The following is a 27,215-nucleotide window of genomic DNA, read 5'->3' as shown; positions in this document are numbered from 1 at the left end:
AATCTATTGGATGGATCCGACTAAGCACTTAATTGATAAAAGAGTTTAGTTTTGAGATTTCATCAGCGAAACCGTATTTCAACGTGGTTACTCGTATTAAAACTGTAACAATGACCTTCCATTCGACACCCCACCCTCCAATATCAATCTGATAACAAAAATGTCAGTAGAAAATGTGCGTATTGCTTTAGAGCAGGGAAATGGGGTTTTTGCCATTGTTCTCTCTCACTATTTCTCTCTTTCGCCTAAAGGTATGCTTGCACACAATATATTTTTTTTTAGTTGCTCTTGCGCTCGCCGATAAATGACAGTTACTCATACGCACCCTGCACTCGCGATGACAGCTTAAATTAACGCTAATGTTTAAATTACCGCTAAGCGAAAAGAGTCTTTTAACAAAAATACATTGGATAACACATAAGTGAATACATAAATATTCGCATAAACAGTTTATTCGCCGCTCATGCTCAATTCTGCAGCAATTGTGCTATAAAGAGAAAAATTCTTCATTGAACTCATTTTGTTTGGGTTATGTCATCCGAAATGTGAACGAATTCACATCGATATATGTATGTATAGATAGTTACATATATGCTTGTATATACATAAATATAGTCAGTATGTGTCCTCAGAGTAGTGAAACCGTGAATCAGTGAGTTTGGTGAGCTCTTAAGTAACCGGTGAATAATTGAAACTGAAAATCTGTACGTCTCATTTGGCTGCCGTTGAGCGAAGAAAACGTGAACACGAAATTTTGTGATAAATTGAAATCTTGAAAATTGTTCAAGTAAAGCAGGTAAATTATTCGTAAAAATTTTATCGCAAGTTTTCTATTTATTTTAAACGACAATAAGAACAGTAAAATCGGTGTGAAACGTTTATAGCTGCAAGTCGTCCCCCACTGCATGTGGAATTGAGCAAATTATTGTGGTTAGTGCTAAAATCTAAAGTACTATTGACAAATACATACCTACATACATACATACATATGTACATAAGAATACATCACATGCATTTCGGTGATCAATAAAAACATTTCCACTTTTCGTTAAATATTGCACTCGAATGATATATATATATTCATATGTATGTACATATGTACATAGTTTACAGCGATTCGTGTTGGTAAAGTGTTAAAGAAGTATCGTGTTATATCAATTAACGCCTTAAAAGATAAAAGTTACAAGGCGAGTCAAACGCAACAAAAAAACGAAGAATTTCTAACAAAACGTTATTTCTGCTAATGGAAAAAGTCAATATAAAACCCAAATAAGAAAAAATTTAAAACAATAATAATAATAATAATAAAGAGCGCTAAATTTTAAGAGTCTAAAAAAATATTTGATTGTAGTAAAATTTATTGAGAGAAAGCAGGTGAGTGCAATTTGGATACACATGACAGTTGGTGCGTTGTACATATCCACACACATCTTTATGTACATATGTATGTACAGCTGTAAGTATTATGATTTGGGGCGAATTACTCACGCTTTTTCCCATGCTTTGATGACGTAACAGAGCACAATGTTTTTTGATAACAAATGCCGAAATGTTTCACTAATATGACAGGGATACTTGTTCGGCTATAAATTACCGATATACAAGCGTGCACAAGGTGAAATTCGCCTGATTGACATTTGTTAATGAAATTGTTGAAAAATCGAAAAAATGTATGTACATACTCGTATGTATGTATATAGATATATCTCCGCATTTGGTTTTGTCTATGCTATGATAAAAATGAGGTTCTAGTAAAATGTGAAGTTCTAACTAATTTTCGACATACCCTGCGGGATATTTGAAACAGTGATTGCTGAACGAATTTTATTTTTCTAACCAACTAAACCAAAAATTGCAAACGGCTGGCTGTTATTAGGTGACTCAGGGAACCGAGTTCTGCTCATGAAAATGCTCAAATCCATAAGCAATGACGAAACCGTTAAGCTTTTGTTTTTCGTCATTATAATAATGAATATTGGCGCTGATGTGTTATCTCCTTCACTTGGTTTTTCAAACCGAAAATGGCGCTCTTCCTTTCCGACATTTTGAATTATGATACTTTTTATTAGTTTCAAAATCAAATGAAAGTATAAATCTACTATACAAGTACAATAGGGTTTGCTATACCTTTTTTTCGAAGTTTATTCAGCTTGAAACTTCTGTGCCCAAAAATATATATATTTCCAAAGACTCTATTAGTCGTCTTTAATAGCTTCGAGAATCATTTTTTAATCAAAGTGGTTTATCTAAATTTTCAACCATGTCTCAGCTAACATAACCCAAGGCTTAAGATTCAAACGTTGTTGAATACTTGACCACACCTCCGAGTTGCATATTTTCTAATTGCCAGCTCTTTTTTATTATCTCTTTAAAATCGTCAAAGAATAAAACCAGAGAGGTTTTCAAGACCTTCTATGGTACAATCCTTATATATGTATGCCTTCCTTGCTTGAAGCAGGTACTGCTTGAGGAGTGTTTGGGAAAATTACGGGCTTTAGGCCTTCCGACAGAGAAAATTGCTAGCAGCTGTAGACAATTCTGAGAAAAAAACATAATTTATATACAAATTTTCCAGATGTCACATTTGTGAAATTTGTTTTATTGCAATTTTTAATACATTTGTTAATGTCTAACTGTACATATATATGAGTGTATATATGTAGAATGCACAGAGGCAATTACGTGCATTCACCTGTCCATTTTGCTTATAGACTTTCTACGACCGCTCAACGAAAAATTGCTTTCGGCGGCTTTATTTCAAATTTTATCAGATAATTGTGTTTGTGTATATGCATGTGAATGTGGCTGAGTTAGCAAAGTTGTCGCACCGCTAACTTTGTACTACACAAATCTTTTAGATTTCCTGTACTCGTACATGGGCTATAAATACACGGTATGAGCAAATTCAAAGTGTCCGCATGACTACCTCACTTGTGTACACACAATGGAATAGTCATACTGGCAATGAAGGAATTCATTATCCACAATTAAGGCCCAAAGTTCCGATAAAATTTATGAAATTTAAAAAATTCCATTTAATGTTTTTATTTTGTTTTTATATTGTTTTTGTTTTGTTAATTGACTGATATAGTTTCATTAAAACTATTTATAACGTTCATTATAAATTTCATATGCATACGATATTTTCTTTTTATAGCTGCTAACAACCAAACCACAAAATGTTGAAATTTTTTTATGTTATCGAAAATACCAGCAGATTACTTTACATCTGAAAAGGTTCCATTTTAAAAAGTTAGATTTCTATTCACTTTGCCTATATTAGTATTTAAACAATGTATTTATTTTTCAGAAAAAATGTTTGCTTTGTGGTACTTATCGTTTGCCATCGATGAAATAAGGTGAGTAACGGAAATCAACATCTAATCTAAAATTAAATTTCTCGAAATATTTTATTTCCTGCATGCATTTGCACGAAGGACCGTCTTCGATTTTTATACCAAGAAAAAATTCGTTGACAAATGTTTTTTGTCTATTAAAAAGTACTGCGCATTCAAAAATGATTTAGCGTGAATTTTATTTAATAGCAATATTCGAACTTATGTATAGGTATACATATTTATATAAAAATAGATTTTACAACTTTTAAATATTAATTGCATACTTTTAGGCTATGTCTACCACAAATTCAGATTTGTTCTATATCAAAAAAGCTTACGTTGCGCTTTTGTGAATAAGCTTTAGAGCTTTGAGTGTGTTCTTGTGTTGCCATATTCTTTCAATAATATATCAAAATATTTGGTCTGCCTTAAAAAATATATAATTAATAATAAATATTCAAATAATTTATTTTGTTTAGATATTTGTTTGCCATTTTTCGCATTTTTAAATTTTTAAAGTGGCAAACAAGACATAACCGAAAAGGGGAAGATTGGAGCTTATATCAATGGTTCTGAACAGCGGACAGACAGATAGATAGATACACATAAATAAATTGCGAGGTCATTCTTATAATTTATCAGATATCTATTTCGATTTTTATGGTGTCACAAACGACCGTTATGTGAACTCTGAGCAAATTATTGATGCAAAATAAATCAAAATCTGATGAATATCATTGACCATCTTCCATAAAACTATGTGATTTCTGTCACTTCTTTTTTAACCCTGAACAGGGTATATTAAGCTTGCCACGCCTTTTGTAACACCCAGAAGAAAACATCGGAGACGCTACAAAATGTACATATACATATGTACATATATTATATAAATGATGAGCGTGACAAGTTGAGTCGCTTTAGCCAGTCTGACTGTTCTTACTGTTATACTGTGACTATATACTAGTCCCTCAGTTTTTGAGATATCGATGTGGAATTTTTCACACAATCTTTACTCCCCAATATCGGACTATTAAAGCATATAAGTAGCTGCCATTCAAACTTTTGTAAGAAAACATGAGCCTGTGGAGGGTATAAAGCTTCGGTGCAGTCGAAATTAATGTTTATTCTTGTTTGTTGTAAATTTTCCGCAAATGTCAGCAGTACTTAACCTGTCATAAAGAATTTATATTAACATCGAGATATGACCATTATTTGTCTCTATAACGGAGTGGCGATAACTCATTTAAGTATATGTATGCACATATGTATGTATGTATGTATATAAATATTAATCACAGCAAATATAATCTTCGTATTTGCACCGAAGCAAAGCATTACATAAGCACACCTACTCTCCAAAGTAACAATTTGCACTGTTATCCATAGAATCATTTAACCGTTATGTAACCTGCCCCAATGGCTTAACCAGCACAATTGTTTGCAATAGCTACATACATACGTATGTGTGTTTATACATTCTTGTGTATTTAAATTCACAAAGCATAAACATAAATAAGTGCAAACGTTTCAATTTTTTTATTACACATATATGTGCATACAAACATGATTGTACATACATACATATGTACAAGTATATGCCATTTGCATGTATGGCTGTGTACCATAAGAATACAATCATCTACGCCGATCGCTGATTTACAGAGTCGTAATCGTTGATAGGCCCAAGTCTGCACCGGAAAAATTCCCCTGTACACCACCGTTGTCACGTACGCGATTCGTTGCTTGGCCAAAAGAACGAAGAAGAAGAAAATAGGAAACAAAAATAACTTTTTTGCAAATTTTAAAAAGTTGACGTGAAATCTCTTTCATTTAATATTCCCCTGTCACCGCCGTTATCTTCAATTCAATTAACACTTTTATTAATGACAAATAATTCCTAAACATAATTTAACAAATTTGGTTACTGTGCTAATTTGTTATACTCAACAATGGCTCTATAATTACTTATGTGCGCTTGTATGTGTAAACGAATAAAGAACACTGCATACACCTAGTGCAACCCAATTAACAAAAACTGATCAAATCGGTTGTAAAGAGTCCAGAAATTTGCTGGTGTTTGTTGATGACAATCTCTTCAACGTTCCAAGCGATACGATTGAAATATTGGTTCCACGATAATGATAGTTCGGAACTCGAAAGATGCGCTGATTCATTGATTTTTATAATTTTTTACCCCGAAGAGGGTACATTAAGTTTGCCACGAAATTTGTGAGACCCAGAAGGAAACGTCGTAGAAGAAATAGTCTCTCAGCTATTGATCGACTTGAAAATTTGCACACGTCACTTTTTCCCAAGAAGCTGCTCATTTGTCGGAACTGACAATATCAATTGTAGCATATAGCTGCCAGACCAATCCAAATCAAGTTCTTGTATGGAAAACTTTTTTATCTTCACGAAATTTGGCATAGATTATTGCCCAAAGCAGCGCTACAATCTCCGAACACATTCTTCGGATCGGAATACTAGAGTATATATGTAGCTGCCATACAAACTGACCGATCAAAATATAAGGTCAATATTTTAAAAACTGAGGAACTTATGTATATACAGACAGACAAAAGGACGCGGCTATGACAAATCAGCTCGTGACGTTGATAATTTATACAATACTTATACTTTCTTCGGATCTCCTCTGTTAGGTTGATACAAGATCCATTTGATAGTTATACATATATATTCATTCTTAACTACTATTACCTATTTCTCATTTTGTTCGTGGTTATCGGACTCTCGAAACTACTTTGTTCTCGTGCGAAGGCTTGAGAAAATGTTTACCGGGTGCTTGTTATTAATCATCAAAGCGGCATAATAGACATGCACATGATATATTCATATCAAACTGTGTTTATCTTCAATTACTGTTTGTCTTTTATGTGTGTGTGTAGGCACAATCTGTCTGATTAACTGTCATAGTGAGTAATTGCAATTCTGTGTATTGCTAGTCCATCACAGCAAGTGAACATACACACCTACATTTATTTGCATTTTCATAGAGTATACAATAGATTTGTGCGATCATGAGTATATGTTTACCATAATAAGACTAAGAATTTATAGAAAATGTAGATCGTCAACAAGTGGTTGATTGCGCAGCGGTGAAAAGGTAGGTACATACCTTTGTATAAAGAATCGGTTTACTATATCATGTGACGAAATGAGTTTTGCTCTTTGGCAACAGGTTGGAAACAATATCATCCGACAGTACTTTTCTTTGAACTTATGTTTATCTACACGGTTTGAATGCAATTTTGTTATTGTTTTCTTTATTCGTGTATTTAACTAATTTTGTGTGGAAGCGACAGGAAAAAGGTGTGACTACGGCAGATGCTTGTGCCCATTTTCCATTCACTTTTATATAATCGACTTCTGAAACCGAAAGTAAATATGTATGAATGTATGAATGGACTTACATACATACATATATTCACATTGTATTTATGTATGTAAGCGTATATGCACTTAAAAGAAATCGAGTAATTTCCGTTGCTTTCGAAAATACGGATTAATTACCGATTTATGAATTAACAACCGTTTAAGCGTTTCGCTCAATTTTAAATATTTACAAAAATATTTGAATACATCTATACAAGTAGGAATATAACAATGGACTTACGTATGAATATTTCAACAAGCTTAATGGAATTGGCAGCTTACTATTTATTTATTTTTCGGTAAAATGCTTCTTCTTATTATTAACATTCCATATGTATGTATGTATGTATTTTCCTTAATTTATGCATATTTTGTTATTAGTAATAGAAATAGCAATACTTATTAGTTAGCAAATTTGTTTACATTTTGTGAAAAAATGGTAAAATAAGCTCTTAACGTGAGACTACAGATAATTCGCATATTTGCACACTTCTCCACATGTGCGCTCAAAATATCAAATATAAACAACTACTATCCACTACTAATTACTAGAGGCATTTAAAACAAATTTAAATTTGTTTAGCAATGCCTAAGTTTACTCTATTTTCTATTATGCGTTTTCGATGTTTTTTTTTTGTTATTACTACATTTAAAAATTTCAAATTTTCTTTTTTTTATTTATTAATAATTTTCTTTATATTATATTACGTTTTTGTTTTCTCTTCTTTTTCATACTTTTATTTTTTTAGAAAACACTTTGGTTGGTTTTTCGCTAATATAAAAATAAAGGGTGCTAATAAAGCTATAGAGAATAAGCAGCCACCTGCGCTTCAACCACAACCAACAGCAGCTTCTCCACAAATTGCAGAAACTAAACCGGCGCCTGCTCCAAAACCAGCGCAACCGACACCAAAACCCGTTGTTGCTCCCACCCCAGCACCAAGTCCACCGAAGCCTATTGAAAAACCGGCGCCAGCGACACCTCCAACGACGCCAACAACAAGTCCATCCATAAAACCAACTTCAAGCCCTACTACTTTCAAAAAAGAAGTAGTAGCTGATGCCTTAGATAAAAAATTAAAAGAGGCTAGCAAGCCTTTCGAAAATGGAAATGAAAAACTTAAAGCTAATCTGAAAGATGCCACAACTGGATTCTTAGTAAACGAGTCACAAAGGGAGCCAGAAAGGTATACTCTATAGATACTTAAGAAATAATGAGTAATCACGTGTCTGAAATAGAGTTACCATTTACTCAGTTATCTAATTTATAATGAAGCAGATCTTTTTGTGTTATTTTCATAAAGACATTGCTTTAGTTAAATTTGGAAAAACTGTTCGACTTTATTTCAACACTGTTTGAAATAAATGATCATCTTAAATCAGGAACATCCTTTAACTATAATAATTAGGCAGCTCCAAATCGAGAGTACAAGTATATCATTTACATACATGCATATGTACAATATGGCAATATTATTCAATTACTAAACAAATCGTGAATTGCACAAACTGCATTCTCGCATCTTTTCATAATCTTGCAATAGTGGTTTATGCGGTTTCGAGGAACGTCTTTAAATATGCCAATGGACTTAACGCTTATCAATAGCGTTACTTTCTGAGAAAGTGACGAACATTTTGTGGCATAATATTTATTTTATAAAGAATACATAAGAAATTCGCCGTGGTTTAATATTTATTATATAAAAGTTAATAAAGGTTAAGAAGAAGCAGAAGCTATTGTACAATTCATATGTATGTCTGTGCATGAGCGGAGAGCTTATAATATTCATAGATATTTTACGGTAAAAAATTGTATGTCTGTGTTCGCGCATAGCTTCACAATTATAAACAAATTATTATCCAATTTTTGAAAACAATATAGATATACTTACTTATGTATATATTATATTTTGTTTGCTTGAGGTAAGAACCCAGTTTTATGTAAAGCTTTTAGAAACTTGTCTATTATCTCATAATTTGAAAGAAATTAAATTTACTAAGCATAAAATTCGTCGGCGTGACAAAACAGAAATTATTAAACTAAAAAAATTTAATATATTTTTGCCTCACATGTATTTTTGCCGCTTCCTGTGCAAAATTACGTAAAAGTTTTGTGTGAATATTGCCAAAAACTGGCCACTTGTTTGTTCAACAATAATTTGGCATCAAGTCAAAAATTTTAAGCAAAAGGCGCGTACTGCAGTTGCACCTACATAAATCTGCCTGTGTATGTCTGTATGTGTTCAACGAGTTTTGCCATCATAATATATTCAATTTATTTCAAAAGAAGAAAATGATAGACTAAAATTCATTTTGAAACTTAAATGACGTGGTAAATGTAAGAAAATCTGGGAACTTTTACACAATATTTATCCCGAACACCATACACACGACCGGGCAGCCTACAAAATACGAACCTACCTACACATCCAAATGTACAGTACCATGCTGCAGTGTATTCAAGATGCATATGTATTTCATTACGTGTTGTCAGGCGAAGAATTCAAAGAGAATTTATTAAGAAATCGTTGGATTTCCTAATGATATCTGCAAAAGTTTTCTTATAATGCTTTTCTTAACTAAAATACCACACACCAACACTTTTATTCATTTAATTGGGCCGAAATAAATAATTCTCACAACAACAATACTAATTTTCTATTGCATCGCTAAGAATTTTATGTTATGTGATATAGTCTGTGTAACCTTTTGATAGGGACCTTGAAAGCATACATACCCTATATGTATGTATATATATATATGTACATATGTACATATGTATGTATATATGCTTTCATAAGAAAATGGATTTGATCTCAGAAAATATCATAACTCGAAAAGAAAATATACCAGCTTAAGTCATAATTCATTAGGCAAATTATAAATTATAAAGTATTATATTCAAAAATATATACTTATGTCAAAATTGCACACCGGAAACTAATTTACTCGAACAAAATAAAATATATAAACTGTTGATTACAATTAAAAATCAATTACTCAACAATAATAAAGTAATTCATCATTCCAGACGCTAAAAAAGTTTCCAACCAAGCGTTAGTCTCTGTACAATTGTTTAAGCAGGACATATGTATGTGTATTTGTATATGTATGTATGTATGTGTACTAATTTACTACAATTATTTAATACACAAGTCAAAATAATTTTAGATATTTGTTCTGCTTAAAGGATTAACTGACTAAGAACAAATATTAATCTTCTTAAACAAATATAATGTGATAAAAACGAAAGAAAAAATTAAAAACCAAAACATTCATTAAATATAGTAATATTATTTTGGTACAATGAATTGTATTTTAATTTCGTTCACGGTATTATTGTACTAACGCAACTTGATGCACGGAGTATAGTAGTTTTGTTCATCTAACGATAGTTTGAAACACCTTAAACTATTCAAGATAGATGTAAAATCTTAAATATGAAAATTATGAGAATGACGCCGTAAATTGGACTAACTGTATTACTGAAAAAGCCAAAAATAACACTTTTACTCACTTAATCCCCAATTATCCTAAAAAATTACTAAAATTTGTTTATTTATACTGAATCCACCAACGCTGGCGCTGACGTCTGACAACTTCCCCTTAATTTGAGGAATTTCGTTTTTCTTGCAGACTTTATACTACACACTCGTCCATAAAGCGAGATATCTGTATAACATTAGGAATTAATTTGCGAAACTTTACCGATATGGGTCAATACTGATTTCTCTTAATCTGATTGACTTCGAAATGAGTATTTCAGGTATTAAGACGATATCCTAATGAAGTTAGAGCGTGGTCTAAGTCGTAAGCTGTTTTTCACAACACATAAGTGCTTAAAAATTAATTCGGTTTTATTACAAGAATTGCTACCCTATATAACGGCAGAGCGTTTAATTGTGAAATTGGTTGCGGGAAAATTCAATAAGATCTGTTGTTGTCATCAAATTACCATCCACCATTAAATCACCAAAATATCCAAGATTTTCACAGTAAATAGAGTTTCCAGTTTTTGGTTGCACCCGAAATTAGCCCCTCCTTAATTGTTTTTTCTATGTTAGTTATGTAAGCCACAAATCTACATTTAATTTATATTAGAACGTCGCTTTTGTTGAACAATTCAAAACGAATCGGCCGACACTTTTTGACGCATAACACGCCATACATACTACATACTACATACAATCATACGTACATACATATGTATGTATGAAATGTGTGAATGCAATGATGATGAGTAGTATGTATGTACGTAAAATACAAACCGATTTATCTACATACATAATCTTATGTACTCAATATATTTCCATCCATTTATGTATGAATGTGCTTTTTGAACACACAGTGACAGCAACCAAAACAAGGCAGTTAAATGAAAAAAAACAAGGAAAAATATATCTGAAAACGAAAGCCCGAAACAACAATAAAAATAGCTCAGCACCGTTCTGTTTAGATGAAAATGAAATGAAAACACATTCAGACTTTTATACTACAGTTGTGTACATGTACTTATTGTATGTTTGTGTGTATGTTATACACATATGTGCGCTGGATCCAAATATAAACTTTGTGGGGGAGATCATGTGACTTGACTCCGGACAGGCTGGCTAGATGGTTCGCTTCTGTATGAAGTTACTGTGGGTAAATTAACGAAAAGTGACTAATGTGAAGATACAAATTTGTTACAAAAAAAAGTTCACACATTCATATGTACATAGACTAAAATTTCCTTTAGCAAATGTGTGTTGTAAATAGTATCCGTATTCACCAAGATGCTGTGGAATTTTACTGTAAGGGTAAAAATTTCCATTCTTTTTACATACTTATGAATCCACTCGTACTAGAGCAACAAGACATCTTCTCTCCACCGGCATTTTGGTGACACAATGGCGAAAAGAAGCTGCATAAATCTCTCCGTGCTTCGGAAGTTGTTAAAAATTATGATTCACTGAAGAAAATCTGGTCGGCTTACAATTTCCAATTTAGACAATCACTGATTTTACAGCCCAAAGTTAAACGTAGCATGTTGCGTAATCTTGACCATACATAATCGAACAAGGGCTTTAAAAGGATAGGGGATAAGAATATATGTAGGTTCAAAACACATACATATGTAAATACATACTTATTGTATTTTCCTGAAACTATTTAACTATTTATAATTAGTATGTTGTATTTTTAGCAGCTGTTACTTGAACTAAAATTCTTTGTATATACATATGTACATATATACTATATGTAATATATACATATATATATACAAGTCAAATAAAGCACATACATACATATGTAAGTATACCAGTTATTTATTTTTCTCATACGAACGAATGAGATATGCATATGAATTACATAATATTATTAATCACAAACCATCTGTTACTATTTCTTAAAGAAAGAGCTCTTAATTGTAACGGTGGGTCCTGCGCTTTATGCTGGAAATAGTCCACGACGCAAAACCGTAGACCGAATCAGCTGATACGACTTATCTTATGAGAGCGCATTGTAAATGCTTTCACCGCCCGCTTCTACAGACCTTACGGTAGGTTGCTATCTTACAACACAGGGTTGCCAGTCTCGATATTTTGTAGTAATTAAAAAAATTTTTTTAATATATTTGAAATATTCTTAAACTAACTCAAAATTAGAGTCGAATACAATGGTTTATAAATAGGTGACTATTTTTAATAATTTTATTTTAGTTTTGATGTTTTACATTATGAAATACTGTAACTTAAAACCAGCTTTTATGTGCAAAATAATTTATACATATTGAACTATGGCAACATTAGTCAAATGAAAACAAAAGAGTACAACTGATTTCTACGTTGCCACTACGGGCATAACTTTCGATACATTTTGTTTAATACGGGTGGCAAGGATGAAATGATGCGAGACTGTTTGAATCGAGAGAGAGCTGTCAAAACCCACATTTTGTATAACATTTTCCAATCATGCCACTGTCGAAAGGAAATAGATTGGGTATTATAAAAAAAGCTTTTGGGTATTTTGCATATCGATATTATTTTTAGGTGCTCCGTCCCCGAGTATGCCTATATAACGCATATACATCCCTATATACGTGTATTTATATAATAAAATTTTTAAAAACTCATATAACATAAAAAAATAGCATATAAATAAAAAAAAATATAACAAAGATACAATACAAGTCATAATAAAAGATCATGGTTTTATGATGAACGTTTTAAATTAAATTAACAAACAAAATTTAGTTGCACGTTACTCAAAAGTATTGGTGTCGTTCCTTGAAATTTCGTTTCGCACTGCTTTTGTTAGCTATTTTTAGCGGGTTTATTTCTGGCATCCCGCCTTTTTTGACATCAGCTGTTCGAAATTGCCTGATTTTAATAATCAGGGAAAGAGAATAACAGAACAATCAGCGAAAATGAGAGAGTCTCGCATCATGTCATCCTTGCGGGCGGTAAGTACGAATGGGCGGAACGCCGGTAACTGTTTTCAGCATTATAGTTTTCCATTTTTTTTTTTCTTATCAGATTTCATATCGTTCTTCAAAATACTTGAAAAATATCTCGTTTTGTAGATGTTGTAGAAAATTGAATGCTCTTCAAAAAAGGTCTACTACGGTTTTTCGTAAACCCAACCGTTTAAAAGATATTGACGTTTGAAGTTTGACTATTTTAAGGCAAATTTGTTTTTTTCTTTTGAATTTTACAACTCAATGAAAAAAAATAATTTTAACTGCGAGGTATTCATCGTAAACATCAATGCCTATCCAAGAAAAAAAAAAAAAAACAAAAGGAAAAGAGCGAGATATGTATGAACTTTTCTATCTTCTCGTTATAACTAAGAGCTTATACTTGAAGAGACATCCCTAGAGTTGTCTATCAACCAATTTTTCAGAGTAACAAGCTAAAACCCCTATTAGTATATGATACATACATACACACAAAGATGTAATAAATCGTATTAATATGTGTACATAGATGTGAAAGTTATACAATAAGTTATTGTCAAGAGTAAGGTAGGTTATGTTAAGTTAGGGCAATCAGAACGCTATGCGAACAAAGTGATGACATCACAGAAGAAAAAGGTTCTATAGTATTGAGAAATTACTACAAACCACGTAGATTTTTTGAAACTACTAAAGTTAGGAACGAAAAACAAACTAACATAAATTAATCATTGGAAATTATCCGCGAAAAGAAAAAGAAAAAAATTAAATAACCACTAAAAACTTTTACTTACGACACCTTTTATATACATATGTATGTATGTACATATACATATGTATGTATGTATTAGATCTTTTTCCACATTTTCTAATAACGTTTTCGCAACAAAAAATTGTTTATTACATTTTTTGTTATAATTTTGTATGTACAATATACTTTAGCATATCATATCAAGAAAAAGAAAAAAATTAAATAACCACTAAAAACTTTTACTTACGACACCTTTTATATACATATGTATGTATGTACATATACATATGTATGTATGTATTAGATCTTTTTCCACATTTTCTAATAACGTTTTCGCAACAAAAAATTGTTTATTACATTTTTTGTTATAATTTTGTATGTACAATATACTTTAGCATATCATATCAATATATAATATATAATATGTACATATGTACATACATATTTATATTCCTATATCCATCTATAAATTCATACAGACATACATACATACATGTACGTATATAGTATATGTATTGCTTACTTGGCATCGTTTCAATTTTTTAGGGAAAAATAAAAACAAGGAAAAGACTTCAAGTTCAAGATTTTTAGATGTCAAGTAGAAAGTGAAAAATTTATCTACTATACATTTTCATTTATATGTATTTATTTATGTACATAAGTATGTATATGTGTATGTTAGGTATAGGATCCTGGCTACTGCTTTCCACCATTGGGAAGAGTAAACATTTCAGGTTCAAGATTCTACATTGAAGTATCTACATAAGTACGTATGTATGTACATACTTATGTACAATTGTAGCAAAAATGTTATTTAATTGTTTAAGACACAAAAATTTATTTCATTTGCAAAAAATATACCTAATTGAAGTATAATAAGTGTGAAAACGGATCGCCTTGGTATTACAAGTATAACTAAAACCTTGTTAAGATCCCATAATTTTAATAAAAAATATTAATATTTATACATACAAAGAAAATTTTACTTCTTCATACCCTTGCAATGAACAGCTGCAAATTCTCTAGAATGTATGACAATTCTATACTCATATTCCAGACATATTACCGTCATAAAAAATACCCTTTCATGCATACTATATATATACATATGTATGTATGTATGTATATCCAAACACACTTAATAAAGGAGAGAATTTAACAGAAGCAGTGCTTTTATTAACTGCACGTCAAGAAAAGCTTTCAGGCTCCTCGCTATATACGATACGCACATACATGCACATATTATGCAAGTGAGAACAGCCAAACATACAAGTATATCTTAATCTAACAAATCCAAGCAAAGATTTTTATGTGGGAGGCTAAGTTTGTATATATTTATGTACATGCATATATAGTGCATTAGCCCCGTAAGTAGAACTAGTCTATTGGCAGGCGCATAGTGCAAGGCACATTGTTATGAACATGGGTATAAATCACATCCCAACAAGCCAAATCGATAACGTGAAAGCCTTATGAAATTATTTAACAAATTGATCCTACTGTTGGAAAGCTCATAAGAGAGACTCTTTATCGTCAAATTAGAAGTTCGGGACTTCCTCTAAATACATTTTTCCATTTTTTCGGTAAGAAAGAAAAATCGAAACGAAATTTATTAAAGGGAGATTGAAAATGAAAAATCGACTTATTGATATAGAAAAATATCATAGTATGGGAAAATTCGCTCTAAGAAGAGCGAAACATACTGAAAGCGTAACGAAATTGCAGTGTGTTTTGAACTATTACACGTAACAAAGAAGATCGACTGTAGTACTGTATATTTGTACAACTTCTTAAATATTTCGAAAATACTTCGTTAATAGGATACATTACGCTGCAGTTACACGATCAAGAACTAGCTTTCAGGTTAATCACACAAACTACTTGTCAAAATTTATTTAAATATAGGCTGCAAACAACTTGATAATCAATAATAACTTTAAGATGGTGTTTTCATGGAATCCGCTTCAAATTCTTGAGAATTTTGCACGAAATTTGTAATATTATGTAATGGACTGATATACTTATATTTTAATATTAATCCATGAGTAAAACGAAATATTTAAATTTCCGGCAAAAACATGTAATTTTTCTGCAAAACTATGTCGGCTGTTTTAATTTGATCGTCAACTTGCCCCACGACTTGTATGGAAAAATTGATATCAAAACGGCATTCAAGTTCGAAAACTGACAGTGCGGTAGTTGAAAAGTGTGAGCGATTGCAACTTAAAATCAATTTCTTGCTAGCCGAGTAGTCTTACAGTTTTAACTGATCAAAAACTTTGAATGTGTTGCGCTAATTCGTTGTATTTATTCATTATGTGTTTTAGTTGTTAAAATTTGGTAACTGGGTTATAGGAGGAGTGCATGTTAAACCTGTATATTCCTTATGTTAATACAGGTGTGTATGTGTTTTGCTATATACAGTAATACATATACATTTGTTTTTACTTTAATTACTGTGCCGCCTCTCTTCGCACCAACTACATTTCAAGTCACGTATGTATGTATGTATGTTATGTATGCACGGAACAACTCACGCAATGTACCCTTGCGGCAGAGAATGCCGAGGAACGTACGAGCCCCCAACAACAGTTGCATTGCATGGATAATATACTACATATATATGTATGTACATAAAGCTTTTATATTTTCAAATATTCATATAAAAACATATGTATATACATATTTATTTGTATGTATGGAGTTGATCATTGCCGCTTGGCGCTGTCACGGCGCGCTTGTGTACACCGATGTACATTAGTATGAGTTTCGTTTTTCGTTGCACCGTTATATATTAGCGAAGCCGTAAAAATGTGTGAGTGACGCTCCGACGTTAGTTTGAAAGCAGAGGAATGTTTGCCGGTGGCAATTGTTGTTGTTCTTGCAAATTCTCTGGTAACACGATTTGACTAGGCAGAGACGGAAAAGCAACGTTCGCGGGGATATTGTGGGAAAGTGCGCGTTTTCAATTGAACAAAAACGAATTAAATAAAAAGCTGAAGAAGTGCTACAGTTGCGGATAGCAAAATAATTTTGATCATTGTTAAGTTGGTCGTTGGATACTACGGTTGAAAAAGGTGAGCGCTCTTCCCAAATCGTTAAAATTTGTGAAAAATATATGTACATAGGAAGTAAATTCAAGTGCCTTAATAAATAAACCAAGAAGAAAAATAAATAAGCTTTGATTCATTTCATATGTTCAGAGGAAAAATTAAAAGTTTTTGTAGTGCGTATTTCAGAAAAGTGAAAATTTGCTTAGCGTTTCTACGTTACGCAACACATCAAAATTTTCCCTTAATTTTTGCTATTTAAGTTTTTGTGGTTGGATAGTAAAATGTGTTTAAATATTTGGTTAAACATTGCAAAAAGATCCTCAAAAGGGTGTGAGTCAGCATTTAATTGTTTTGTGATTTCATTCCATTTTGTTTAATTTCTGCCAAACCGGTTACCGGCATTTTTGGCGTTATTTTTATTTTTTATCATCCATTGTCTTTGATAAAGCATTCGTGGTAAAATACTGATTCATTTCTTATTGCTTTCGTTCAACGAATATAACAAACTGAAGTGCGCTAAATTAACTACGCTTTGCTTGCAGTTAAATCCGAAAATATGACAAGAAAGTTATCGTTAAATTATTATTTTTATTTTTTTCTCCAATTTTTGTTTTATAATAAGTGCTCGTTGGTCACGTAGGCGAATTGTGCCTTAAGGCTGTGAAAATAATTTGAGTATTAAATACTTAGCCGAAGTGATCGTGGCACTAAATACATCTAGTTAAATATTTATTTGATTTTTGGGATATATGCATGTATAGTACATAGGATATTTTTCAAAAGCTGCTATTTATTTGTTTATTCGTATACATACATATGTATGTATGAATGAACTTGTAAAACATTGCATTGGATAGGAACGTTACTGTCTATACACTTGTACATATGTACGAAAATCGTTCGTAATTTTTCAAACTCGCTGACTGCTCATTCACCTGAAAGCTGATAACTTGTTTATTATTCTTGATCATATGATGCAAGCATTGAATTGAGTATTTTAAAATGATCCGAACCCTAGTGCTGCTTTTACTCATCCATGACTTTTAATGGGGAAAATAGATTGGTAAATGTATAGTTTAGGTCCCCCAAGTAAGGAGGCCTCAAAAATTTTTTTTTTTTAAATCGTCATATTTTTACGCGTGTATTACAAACCCTTTAGCGGAAAATAAATTTTTCCAATAATATATGTATATTTTTCAAAATTTATTTAACACACTTTGCACATATCACGTATTCAAGTCACTTAGTTGTTGTAGCGGTAAAATTCTGTAGAATTCAAATCACTAATTACCAGTTCAGCGTGTTAAACATTTTCTTATGAAAAAAATATACTGAAGAAATTTAACAGTCACAATTTCCTTTCCGCCGCGATCTGTTGGTATGGACGAATATCGGAGATCGTTGAACTCCTTTCCGCACTGGCGTCCTTCGGCCGCGCTTCAAAAAAATAACCCTGGTCGGTCCAAAACCGGGGTGCTCATAATTCAATCGCGTCAAACTCCTTTCTGCACTGGCAGCGTTCGGCCGCGTTTAAAAAAAGTGGTACCAGGTCGGGCCCACACCGGGGTAACCATAATTCTTTTGCGTGCTAAAAGGAGTTCGATGAAAAAGAACTATGAACACTCCTTTGTTGGACATAAACTATACAATTCCCGGTATTCTTTTAAGATTGTATGATTTATGAAAAGTTAGTGTTATCATATATGTACATACATATGAAAGTCTAAAATTAATACCTGGATAAGTAAAATTTGTATAAAAACTGAATACGTACATACCTAAGGGATTCAAGTGATGACTTAATCAAAATCTAAGCTCTACCATTTATGTGCACATATGTACTACAAACGCCTGTATGTTCATATGTAGTGTGGTGTGCTTATATGGTCGTTTGTTGACGTTCGTATTTCAATATTTTAAGTACAAACACATCATGTTATGTACATATGTAAATGTTAGCCGGCATTATGGTTAACTTGTTTACTTTCCATTCAATAATTCTCGGTATGAGTAACTACGATAGATACAGACATATTTGTGCCCACAAGTATATAGCTTTATAAAGAGCTTCATATTTTAGAAATTACTCACAGTTGAATGAAAAACATTGCAAAGTTTGACAATTGTTCAATTAAGTCTATTAAATTTATGTGAATTGTCTGACCAGCATCACGATCACCATCACTGCCCCTCACTTCCAACGTTCCTTATATTCTGGACGTTCGTTAATGATGTTGCTCATTCAATTGAGACGATCTAACGCTGATAAAAGTAAAAAAAATATATCTAGTGCATTTTTTTATTATTGTGGTAGTAGATTAATAGATTGAGGAAATGTATGTATGTATATTGCTCTAATTGTAGAAATCGACAATTTCTTCTACGGGGAAGTATATTTGGAAAAAAATTAATTAGACATGTAGGTTTGTACATACAAGCATAGATATATAAAGGTAGAAGGTAACCGTTCTATATAACGTTTTATTCAATAAATACCATGTAGTGCTTGGCACCATCAAATCCAAAAAACCTTACAAGTTTCCATTTAAAATTTGTTTCTTTATTTATACTAAAAACAAAACGAATCCCACTGAATCCAATCAGAGCCACAACAAAGTAACTGTCGGAGCACACTTTCTTATACACACACTCATATAAATCGTTACAAGGGGATGTTTGCGTAATCAACATTTAACCCGTATATTAAATGGAAATCAAGGTGGTAACCGTTAGCAAGCAGCTTTTTGACTTTCTATGTGCGTATATTACATATACATATATGTAAGTAAATACAGATGTTGCAAAAATGCAGTTAATATAAGTAAAGGTGATATATCTGTGTAAATAGTGCATATTATATAACCCTACTTAGGTTATGCAACGTTGACCTAGTTGGCGTTAGTTAAAAGCACGAAAGTTGAGCTTTCGTTACAGGGGAAATGAGGCTGCAAGCTTTTAACAGTAATTGTACGGGTAACAGTAGACTGTTAATTTCTCCATATTCAATTGCTGTAAACTTTCTTTTTTTGCATGGAATTTAATTTTAACAGCTGATTTGCTTCTTTTATACCCTTTATATATGAACAGGTGAAATTGCATTCGAAGATTTTGTTACTTGTTAAACAACTATTTAAATTTTTTTTTGTAGTTATTATTTTAATAAAGAATTTTAATTTATAATTTGGTTGTCATGGATTCTTTAATAAAATGGAATATCTGAAGTACAGAACTTATATAATATTTATATATGTACATTATGCAATTTCTTAATCTTTATTAATTCTTCTGTACCTTTGAATTTCTTTGTACACTTGTATATCAAAATTTATAGATATGCACATATGTACATATCTACATGCAACCCCTTTTTAATTTTATATGAGATAATGACGATCTTTATTGTTGCTCCAGACAATCTTAAATTGCCAACATCCGTTTTTTTTTTTTGTATTGTTATGGCTAAAGCGAGTTATATTTTTAAGAAAGATACATCAATACATATGCACATGAAGGAAAGACTTATTCCGCTTTTGCAAATAGAATAAACGTTGTTGCATTACTTCAAGCTTGGTCGAATAAACTTCTTAGACTTAGATTTATTAGAATCGTATGTGTGTATGAATGAGTAACAGTGAACCCGCTAAAAAATTTTAAGCATATATTTATGAGATACCATTAAATTTGTATTATTTAAGAAATATTTCCTCGTGTTCCTTTGGTACAACGGCTACCAGTGCTGACAATTATTATAAAAAATAAGCTCTTAAAAGGTGTCAATTTATTTGCACTGAACAATTTCTCTAAATTCAATTGCATATGTACATAATTTTGTTTTACATATATATTTCACTAATTATTCACTTCGTGTAGCTATATTTTACTACATATGTATGTACCTGTGTGTATGATTGGGCGACACTTTTAAGTGCACACTTTAAAGTTACCTATCAAATAACGGGCGAAAAAATAGTGAGTCGGTAATTTCAAATGGCAAGCAAAAATTCATATCTACTCAGATAACTTTTACGATTGAGTTAATGATTAAATCTGTACAATTTGAATTCAGTAAACACACTTTTACCTTTTCACCAGCAGTCGTTGTTAATAAAGCGGTCGCGAAACAACGTTTATAATAAACGGCGGTTAATTAATTTAGTACATATGAACCTGTTATTGAATATAATAGGAAATCACAGAGTTGATGTTTAATGATTCAAATGTGTTGAACATACTCAAAGTTAAATTTGAACGAGAAGTTGTGAAAAGAAAAACAGTTTTGGTTGTTAATTAATAATTAGTAAGACGTAAAACAAATCAATATACATATACAGTTACATACATTTATAGATAATACATATAACCTTGGCTGGTTTGAACTTTTCCAGTTATTTTAATTTTTGATGTGCGTTTTCAATATCATCTACCACAGTTGACTGCACTTGGAATTTACATATATTATATTAGGGATGTAAAGTATAAAATAACGAACTGATAATATAGTTTACGAAAGAGAAAGACCTTACTTACAGAAAAACATATGTTTTTACTTAAAAGCTGATTTTATATCTATACCTTAAGTAAATATGTAATTACATACATTTATTGTATGCACTTGTAATTTGTGCCTGTATAGTCACTGATTACGTGGTAGTCTTTCGGCAAATACCCCCTGTAGACGTCCGACTCCATGAGCTGATGCACTTCACTCATTGTTATCGTTTTTGTAAATTTTCCGACAATCAAGATGTTGGACATTAATTAAGCACAAGTGAAAATGTATAAATATGTGCATACGTGAATCCATTTATATGCACCTCTCTTGGTTATTATCACACTAACATTTCCTATTGCTTGTGAAGACTGCCAAAGCAATAGTTTACTTATCAGCATTTAGTTTATATTGGCGTTGATAGCAATTATATTTCATTATCAAATTTCATTATATCATTTTATTTTACCTATTGGTGGGACTTATTAAGATAGCCAAATTAGCAAATTCAAAATAAGCCACAAGCGCAAATATTCGCTAGCATAAAAACACAGTTTGAGTAGACATTTGCACGTGCTTAACCCATAAATGTTTATTAGCGTCTAAAATATTGAGATTTCCACCATGTACATCCTAGGCGACTATATAACTGTTTGTATTGAAATGAATTTTACAATATAATATGCAACCGAAAATGTACAATAATTTCCACTAACGTGTTCAATAGAAAAGGAAAATTGACACGGACCAATAGACCATTGCTTTTAATGAAAAGTTTCAAAATTAGAGACTTAGAACCGAATACTGTAATATATATATATATCCAGGGAAGTAGAAAAAAAAATATTGCGAAATATAGTACCACAGCTTCGAGCTCACGTGAGACCTCCGGGCTGGGGAGGAATTTTTCCTGATCTATGCCCTCTCTCCTTCCCTGAATATTTCCCTTATAGGATCAGAGATAGAATAGACCTAATGATAAAAACGGGTATTGCACTTAAATAATTTATGAAGTCACAAATGATCTTTTTGGCGTTGCATATTTTCTTTGTCAACATAATTCATGATGATTTTAGAAGGTTATCAACTTTTATTACAAGTCAGTTTGGAGTTACCATATTTATACCTAACGATATAATAGTATATTTTACGTTGTGACAATACAAACCATCATAATGGGCCCGTCGGGAGTATAAAATCTTAGAATGAGCATATTCTTTCCTACCTTTTGAACGCGCAAGCGCTAAACAGTGCTCAACGTATGCAACACCATTGTTTAACTAAATGATTGTCGCCGAAATATTACTAAAAATATATTAAATACTTAACTTTTTATATGTGCCATCAAAAAATATTGCTATATTTTGTCCATTGATTTCATAAAATCACAATTTGATGCATTCAATTGCCATTATTTGAAGAACAATATCCTTTTCCATCCCCCGGTGAAAAATGTACACATATACACATGTGTACCACTTCGCTCTCCAATCTCTCCGGTTACTCTTCATTCAGCTTTTAGTCAAATAGCTGACATGCATGCATCGTCTGCCTTTATTGAACAACAACAACATGCTTCTGATGCCGTTAACCACAAAATATCCACCGTTCACCGGGTAGAAGTGCTATTTAAAAAGTCCACCTCTGCATAGCTGATTCCTGAATCTAAAATTTAGTTCCTTTAAAATTTCCGATTGCGTTCGTTTGTTGTCGGCAAATCACTAGCTAGCTAGCAGTCAGCTTCTCGCGTACGCTTGCAAAGCTACCAAATCAAATTACCAAAATCATAGCTGTACACAGGATAACTGAAGTATACTTTTGGGCGCGGCGGCCACAAATAAACGAATTTTTCATTAAGCGACGACGTTTAGCTTACTGCGAACGCGAACGTGTAGTTTTTTGTAATAAAAAAAGTTTTGTCTAAAATATTTGTATATTTCAAATCACAATCAAATGTATTAAATGCACTTTGAAAAAAAGTTTCCACTAGAAAAGAAATATAAAAAATAGATTAGCTTACCTTACCATTGTCCAACGTGAAAAACGTGCAAACTCAAAAGAAATTCTATTGAGCATATGACGGATAACTTAATTTGCTCGTATTGCTAAACAACTGGCGAAAAAATACCGGAATTGATTAGCAAACATCAATCAATCAACAGCTACGCACAAACTTTGTGAAATCAAAATCTTTTGGAAGAAGTTTTGAGGAATTTCAAAAATTTTACAAAGTTAATACGTTTTTAACGAATATCTAAGTCAGGCGTCCTTTTTGCCAATAAGCAACGAAATCAAAGACACTTAAAATAAAATAACTTATTTTACACAATATAATATGTAATAAAACTCCATAACTAACCCACCATTATCCCACAAGCAAGTAACTAAAAGAAGTCGACAAGTGGAGTGGAAAATCAGCTATATAAACTTCAATCAACAACGACAATTGCGAAAATTAAAAATTGTGTACACATACATATTTATTTCAAAGGTGTTACGCCTTTTATGCTCTAATGAAATTATTTATTTCATTTCAAGCGTTGGTGTGCAAACTTAAGCAATAGTTAAAGTAGACGAAATATCTTAACAAATTTTTATGTACAAAATATACCTACATACATATACGAAGTATATCAAAACTACATAAAGTAGATAAGTATAATCAAACGCCCACTTGAGGTTTTGAGCAAATTACTAACCTCAAAATAACGCTGATATACCAACATTTTACATTTTGGACAAAAGTGAATCATATTGAAACAAACGAAAACTGTGTGATTTAACATTAAGATAAAAGCCCTTCCAAAGTAGGAGGTAGGCATAACAAATAGCCAGTATTGTAGGATATTTATTGAATTCTGCACGTCAAAAGTTAAGGATTATCTATACGCGTAGAGTCAAAGTAGAGAAGATATAGAAAAAAGTAGACGAAAAATCCCACTGCTGTACAAAGTATTAACAAATCAAACAAAAAGACAGTCTGCGATATGGGTGGTTGTGCTTCAAAAGATAAAAAGGACACAGTGGTCGACGGGGATGCGGCTGCCGCAGACAAGCCTGGCACCGCCGAAAATGTAGAGGACGGTGCAACTAACACAACTGCAGACCCTTCGGCCACTACTGCGAATGGCGACGCGATCAACAACGAAGGGTGTGTATTTTTTTTCATATTTGCAAATAAGTGTGATTTTAGCAAATGGAACAAATGCTAAAAGTTGAATGTAATATATATGTATATGTATATATTAGTTTCGATTTTTTGCATCCTTATGTTTATAAGTTTACTTTTGTCTCCATATTTACGTGGTTCTTTATGATTTTTAAGCTTATTAAAATAAAAAAATTAAATACTCTTCGTTAAAATATAATTGGAATAAGTACATGGTATACGCGGGTATACATATGTATGCATGGGTGTACATCAGTACATATGTATAATATATACATACACATAGGTTTGCTGTCATGCTGTCGTCGCAGAAACAACGCCCGCTTCAAAGGATCTATTAAATTATTACATTTGTTGGATGCAACAGTAAAATGAGTCACACATTTCCGGTCTTCAAATTTTTTAAGTTTTTTGGGTGGAGACAATGTGAATTCCGGAACTGTCATATATATGTATGTATGTATATTTGAATGTTTGTGCAATATTCCGAATTGGGGTAACTTAAAATAAAATACTACAGAAAGTAGATACACATCGCATTTTCCTCTTAACCGCCCTTAATTTGGATCGCATGCGTGACAACTATTCATGTCATTAAGTCGGTTTGAGGCAGGACAAAAGCCGGTCTCGTTTTGTTTTTTCGCTTTTGTGAGTATTTGCGCAGACCACATTCTACACACATGCAATGTGCGCTGGAGCACTTTTTGTTTAGTTTTTAGCGGATTTTAGTAAATTGAAACACTATAATATACAAAATATCAAACGAATTCATAAGTAATGTTAATATTAGTATTTTGACAACTTTCTTTCTAAATCCTTTTTTTCAATAAATGTTTAATTTAAAATATTTATTTTTGATCATATCGTTAAAAAAAATTTCATATAAAAGCTGAGAAAATGCGCTTGCTCATCAATCTTCGACCCTTAATACTCCGCGGAGTGCGTTTTGAGCAAGTTTCTCATGTCTGCTACACGGACTGGTGCAAGTAATTGTCATATTTTAATTTAACTTAAGCAGTTTCTTACAAATATATTAATATTCTTTAAATTTTGTATTTAATTGCAGAAAATTAAACATCATGGTTGACGCTGCAGTTCTCGCTAAATTGGAAGAGGGTTACGCCAAGTTGGCTGCCTCTGACTCCAAGTCATTGCTGAAGAAGTACTTGACTAAGGAAGTGTTCGACAGCTTGAAAAACAAGAAGACCCCAACTTTTGGCTCATCTTTGTTGGATGTTATTCAATCTGGCTTGGCCAATCACGATTCTGGTGTTGGTATTTACGCTCCCGATGCTGAGGCTTACACCGTCTTCTCTGACTTGTTCGACCCAATCATTGAAGATTACCATGGTGGTTTCAAGAAGACCGATAAACATCCACCCAAGGACTTTGGTGATGTAAGCACTTTTGGAAATTTGGATCCCAACAATGAATTCGTTATTTCCACTCGTGTGCGTTGCGGCCGCTCCCTTGAAGGCTACCCATTCAACCCATGTCTCACCGAAGCCCAGTACAAAGAAATGGAAGAAAAGGTTTCATCTACTTTGTCTGGTTTGGAGGGCGAATTGAAGGGTAAATTCTACCCATTGACCGGCATGGAGAAATCAGTTCAACAGCAATTGATTGATGATCACTTCTTGTTCAAGGAAGGTGATCGTTTCTTGCAAGCCGCCAATGCTTGCCGTTACTGGCCATCTGGACGTGGTATCTACCACAACGACAACAAGACTTTCCTGGTATGGTGCAATGAGGAAGATCATTTGCGTATCATTTCCATGCAAATGGGCGGTGATTTGGGTGAAGTTTTCCGTCGTCTTACAAACGCCGTGAATGAAATTGAGAAGCGTATTCCATTCAGCCATGACGACCGTTTGGGCTTCTTGACATTCTGCCCCACCAACTTGGGTACCACCATCCGTGCGTCTGTGCACATTAAATTGCCAAAATTGGCTGCCAACCTTGCTAAACTGGAGGAAGTTGCTGGCAAATACAACTTGCAAGTGCGTGGTACTCGTGGTGAACACACTGAAGCTGAGGGTGGCATCTATGATATCTCCAACAAACGCCGCATGGGTCTAACCGAATACCAGGCCGTAAAGGAAATGTACGATGGCATCACTGAACTCATCAAGATCGAAAAGAGCATGTAAATTGCTACAATTTAAGTGTAGCGAACGTTTATTTGTAGTCAAGCAAAGCAGGTGTTGTGGAATTTAGTATGTATTAAGTGAAAGAGGGTGCATCATTGACAAGTCCCGGCATTTTCAATAGATCCTATTGGGAAGCTGTCTTTGCTGCGTTCATATGAAATGCCTTCCTGGAGAAGAACAACAACACCATCTACAACACTGCTACCACCAGTAAAAACTAACAATGAAAACACTTATTCTTGAAAAAGAAGACGTCAAATGTTTGGACTTTTTGTGAAACTGAAAATAAAACACAAATAATTTATAATTTTAAGTCTTAAGTTTATAAAAAACATTAAAAATAAAACTTAAAACAAAACCAAAATATTGAATAATTTTTTATATAAAAGAAACCTGGATATGTATGGTAGTAATTTTTATTTCCATATATTTACGT

The 27,215-nt window shown here is 32.4% G+C and overlaps 1 protein-coding gene across 3 annotated transcripts; it reads left to right on the top strand.

Annotated features, from left to right (window-relative positions):
- The first annotated feature begins 665 nt into the window (after window positions 1-665).
- Window positions 666-27,143, top strand: LOC106616976 (arginine kinase 1). 3 transcript variants are annotated; one of them, XM_014233915.3, is made up of 4 exons: window positions 666-796; window positions 3,311-3,359; window positions 7,481-7,918; window positions 25,696-27,143. In XM_014233915.3, exons 2-4 carry the CDS (start codon window positions 3,316-3,318, stop codon window positions 26,777-26,779), a joined length of 1,566 nt encoding a protein of 521 aa, XP_014089390.2. In that variant the 5' UTR covers window positions 666-796; window positions 3,311-3,315; the 3' UTR covers window positions 26,780-27,143. The 3 variants fall into 3 exon arrangements, with proteins under 3 accessions (XP_014089390.2, XP_014089393.1, XP_014089391.2); XM_014233916.3 differs by lacking the exons at window positions 666-796; window positions 3,311-3,359; window positions 7,481-7,918 and adding exons at window positions 21,106-21,268; window positions 24,356-24,611; XM_014233918.3 differs by lacking the exons at window positions 666-796; window positions 3,311-3,359; window positions 7,481-7,918 and adding an exon at window positions 16,832-16,995.
- The last annotated feature ends 72 nt before the right edge of the window (window positions 27,144-27,215 follow it).

The sequence above is a fragment of the Bactrocera oleae genome, chromosome 6 (assembly GCF_042242935.1).
Source record: "Bactrocera oleae isolate idBacOlea1 chromosome 6, idBacOlea1, whole genome shotgun sequence".
Lineage (NCBI taxonomy): Eukaryota > Metazoa > Arthropoda > Insecta > Diptera > Tephritidae > Bactrocera > Bactrocera oleae.
The sequence above is the reverse complement of the archived record's forward strand: the minus strand, read 5'-3'. Positions and strand labels throughout refer to the sequence as shown.

What these genes read in the sequence shown, in the direction of transcription:
- LOC106616976 (XM_014233915.3), top strand. Translation starts at nt 3,316, where the DNA reads ATGTTTGCTTTGTGGTACTTATCGTTTGCCATCGATGAAATAAG. An exon ending in TTTGCCATCGATGAAATAAG is followed by an intron (nt 3,360 to 7,480) that starts GTGAGTAACGGA and finishes TTATTTTTTTAG; the next exon opens with AAAACACTTTGGTTGGTTTT. An exon ending in TCACAAAGGGAGCCAGAAAG is followed by an intron (nt 7,919 to 25,695) that starts GTATACTCTATA and finishes ATTTAATTGCAG; the next exon opens with AAAATTAAACATCATGGTTG.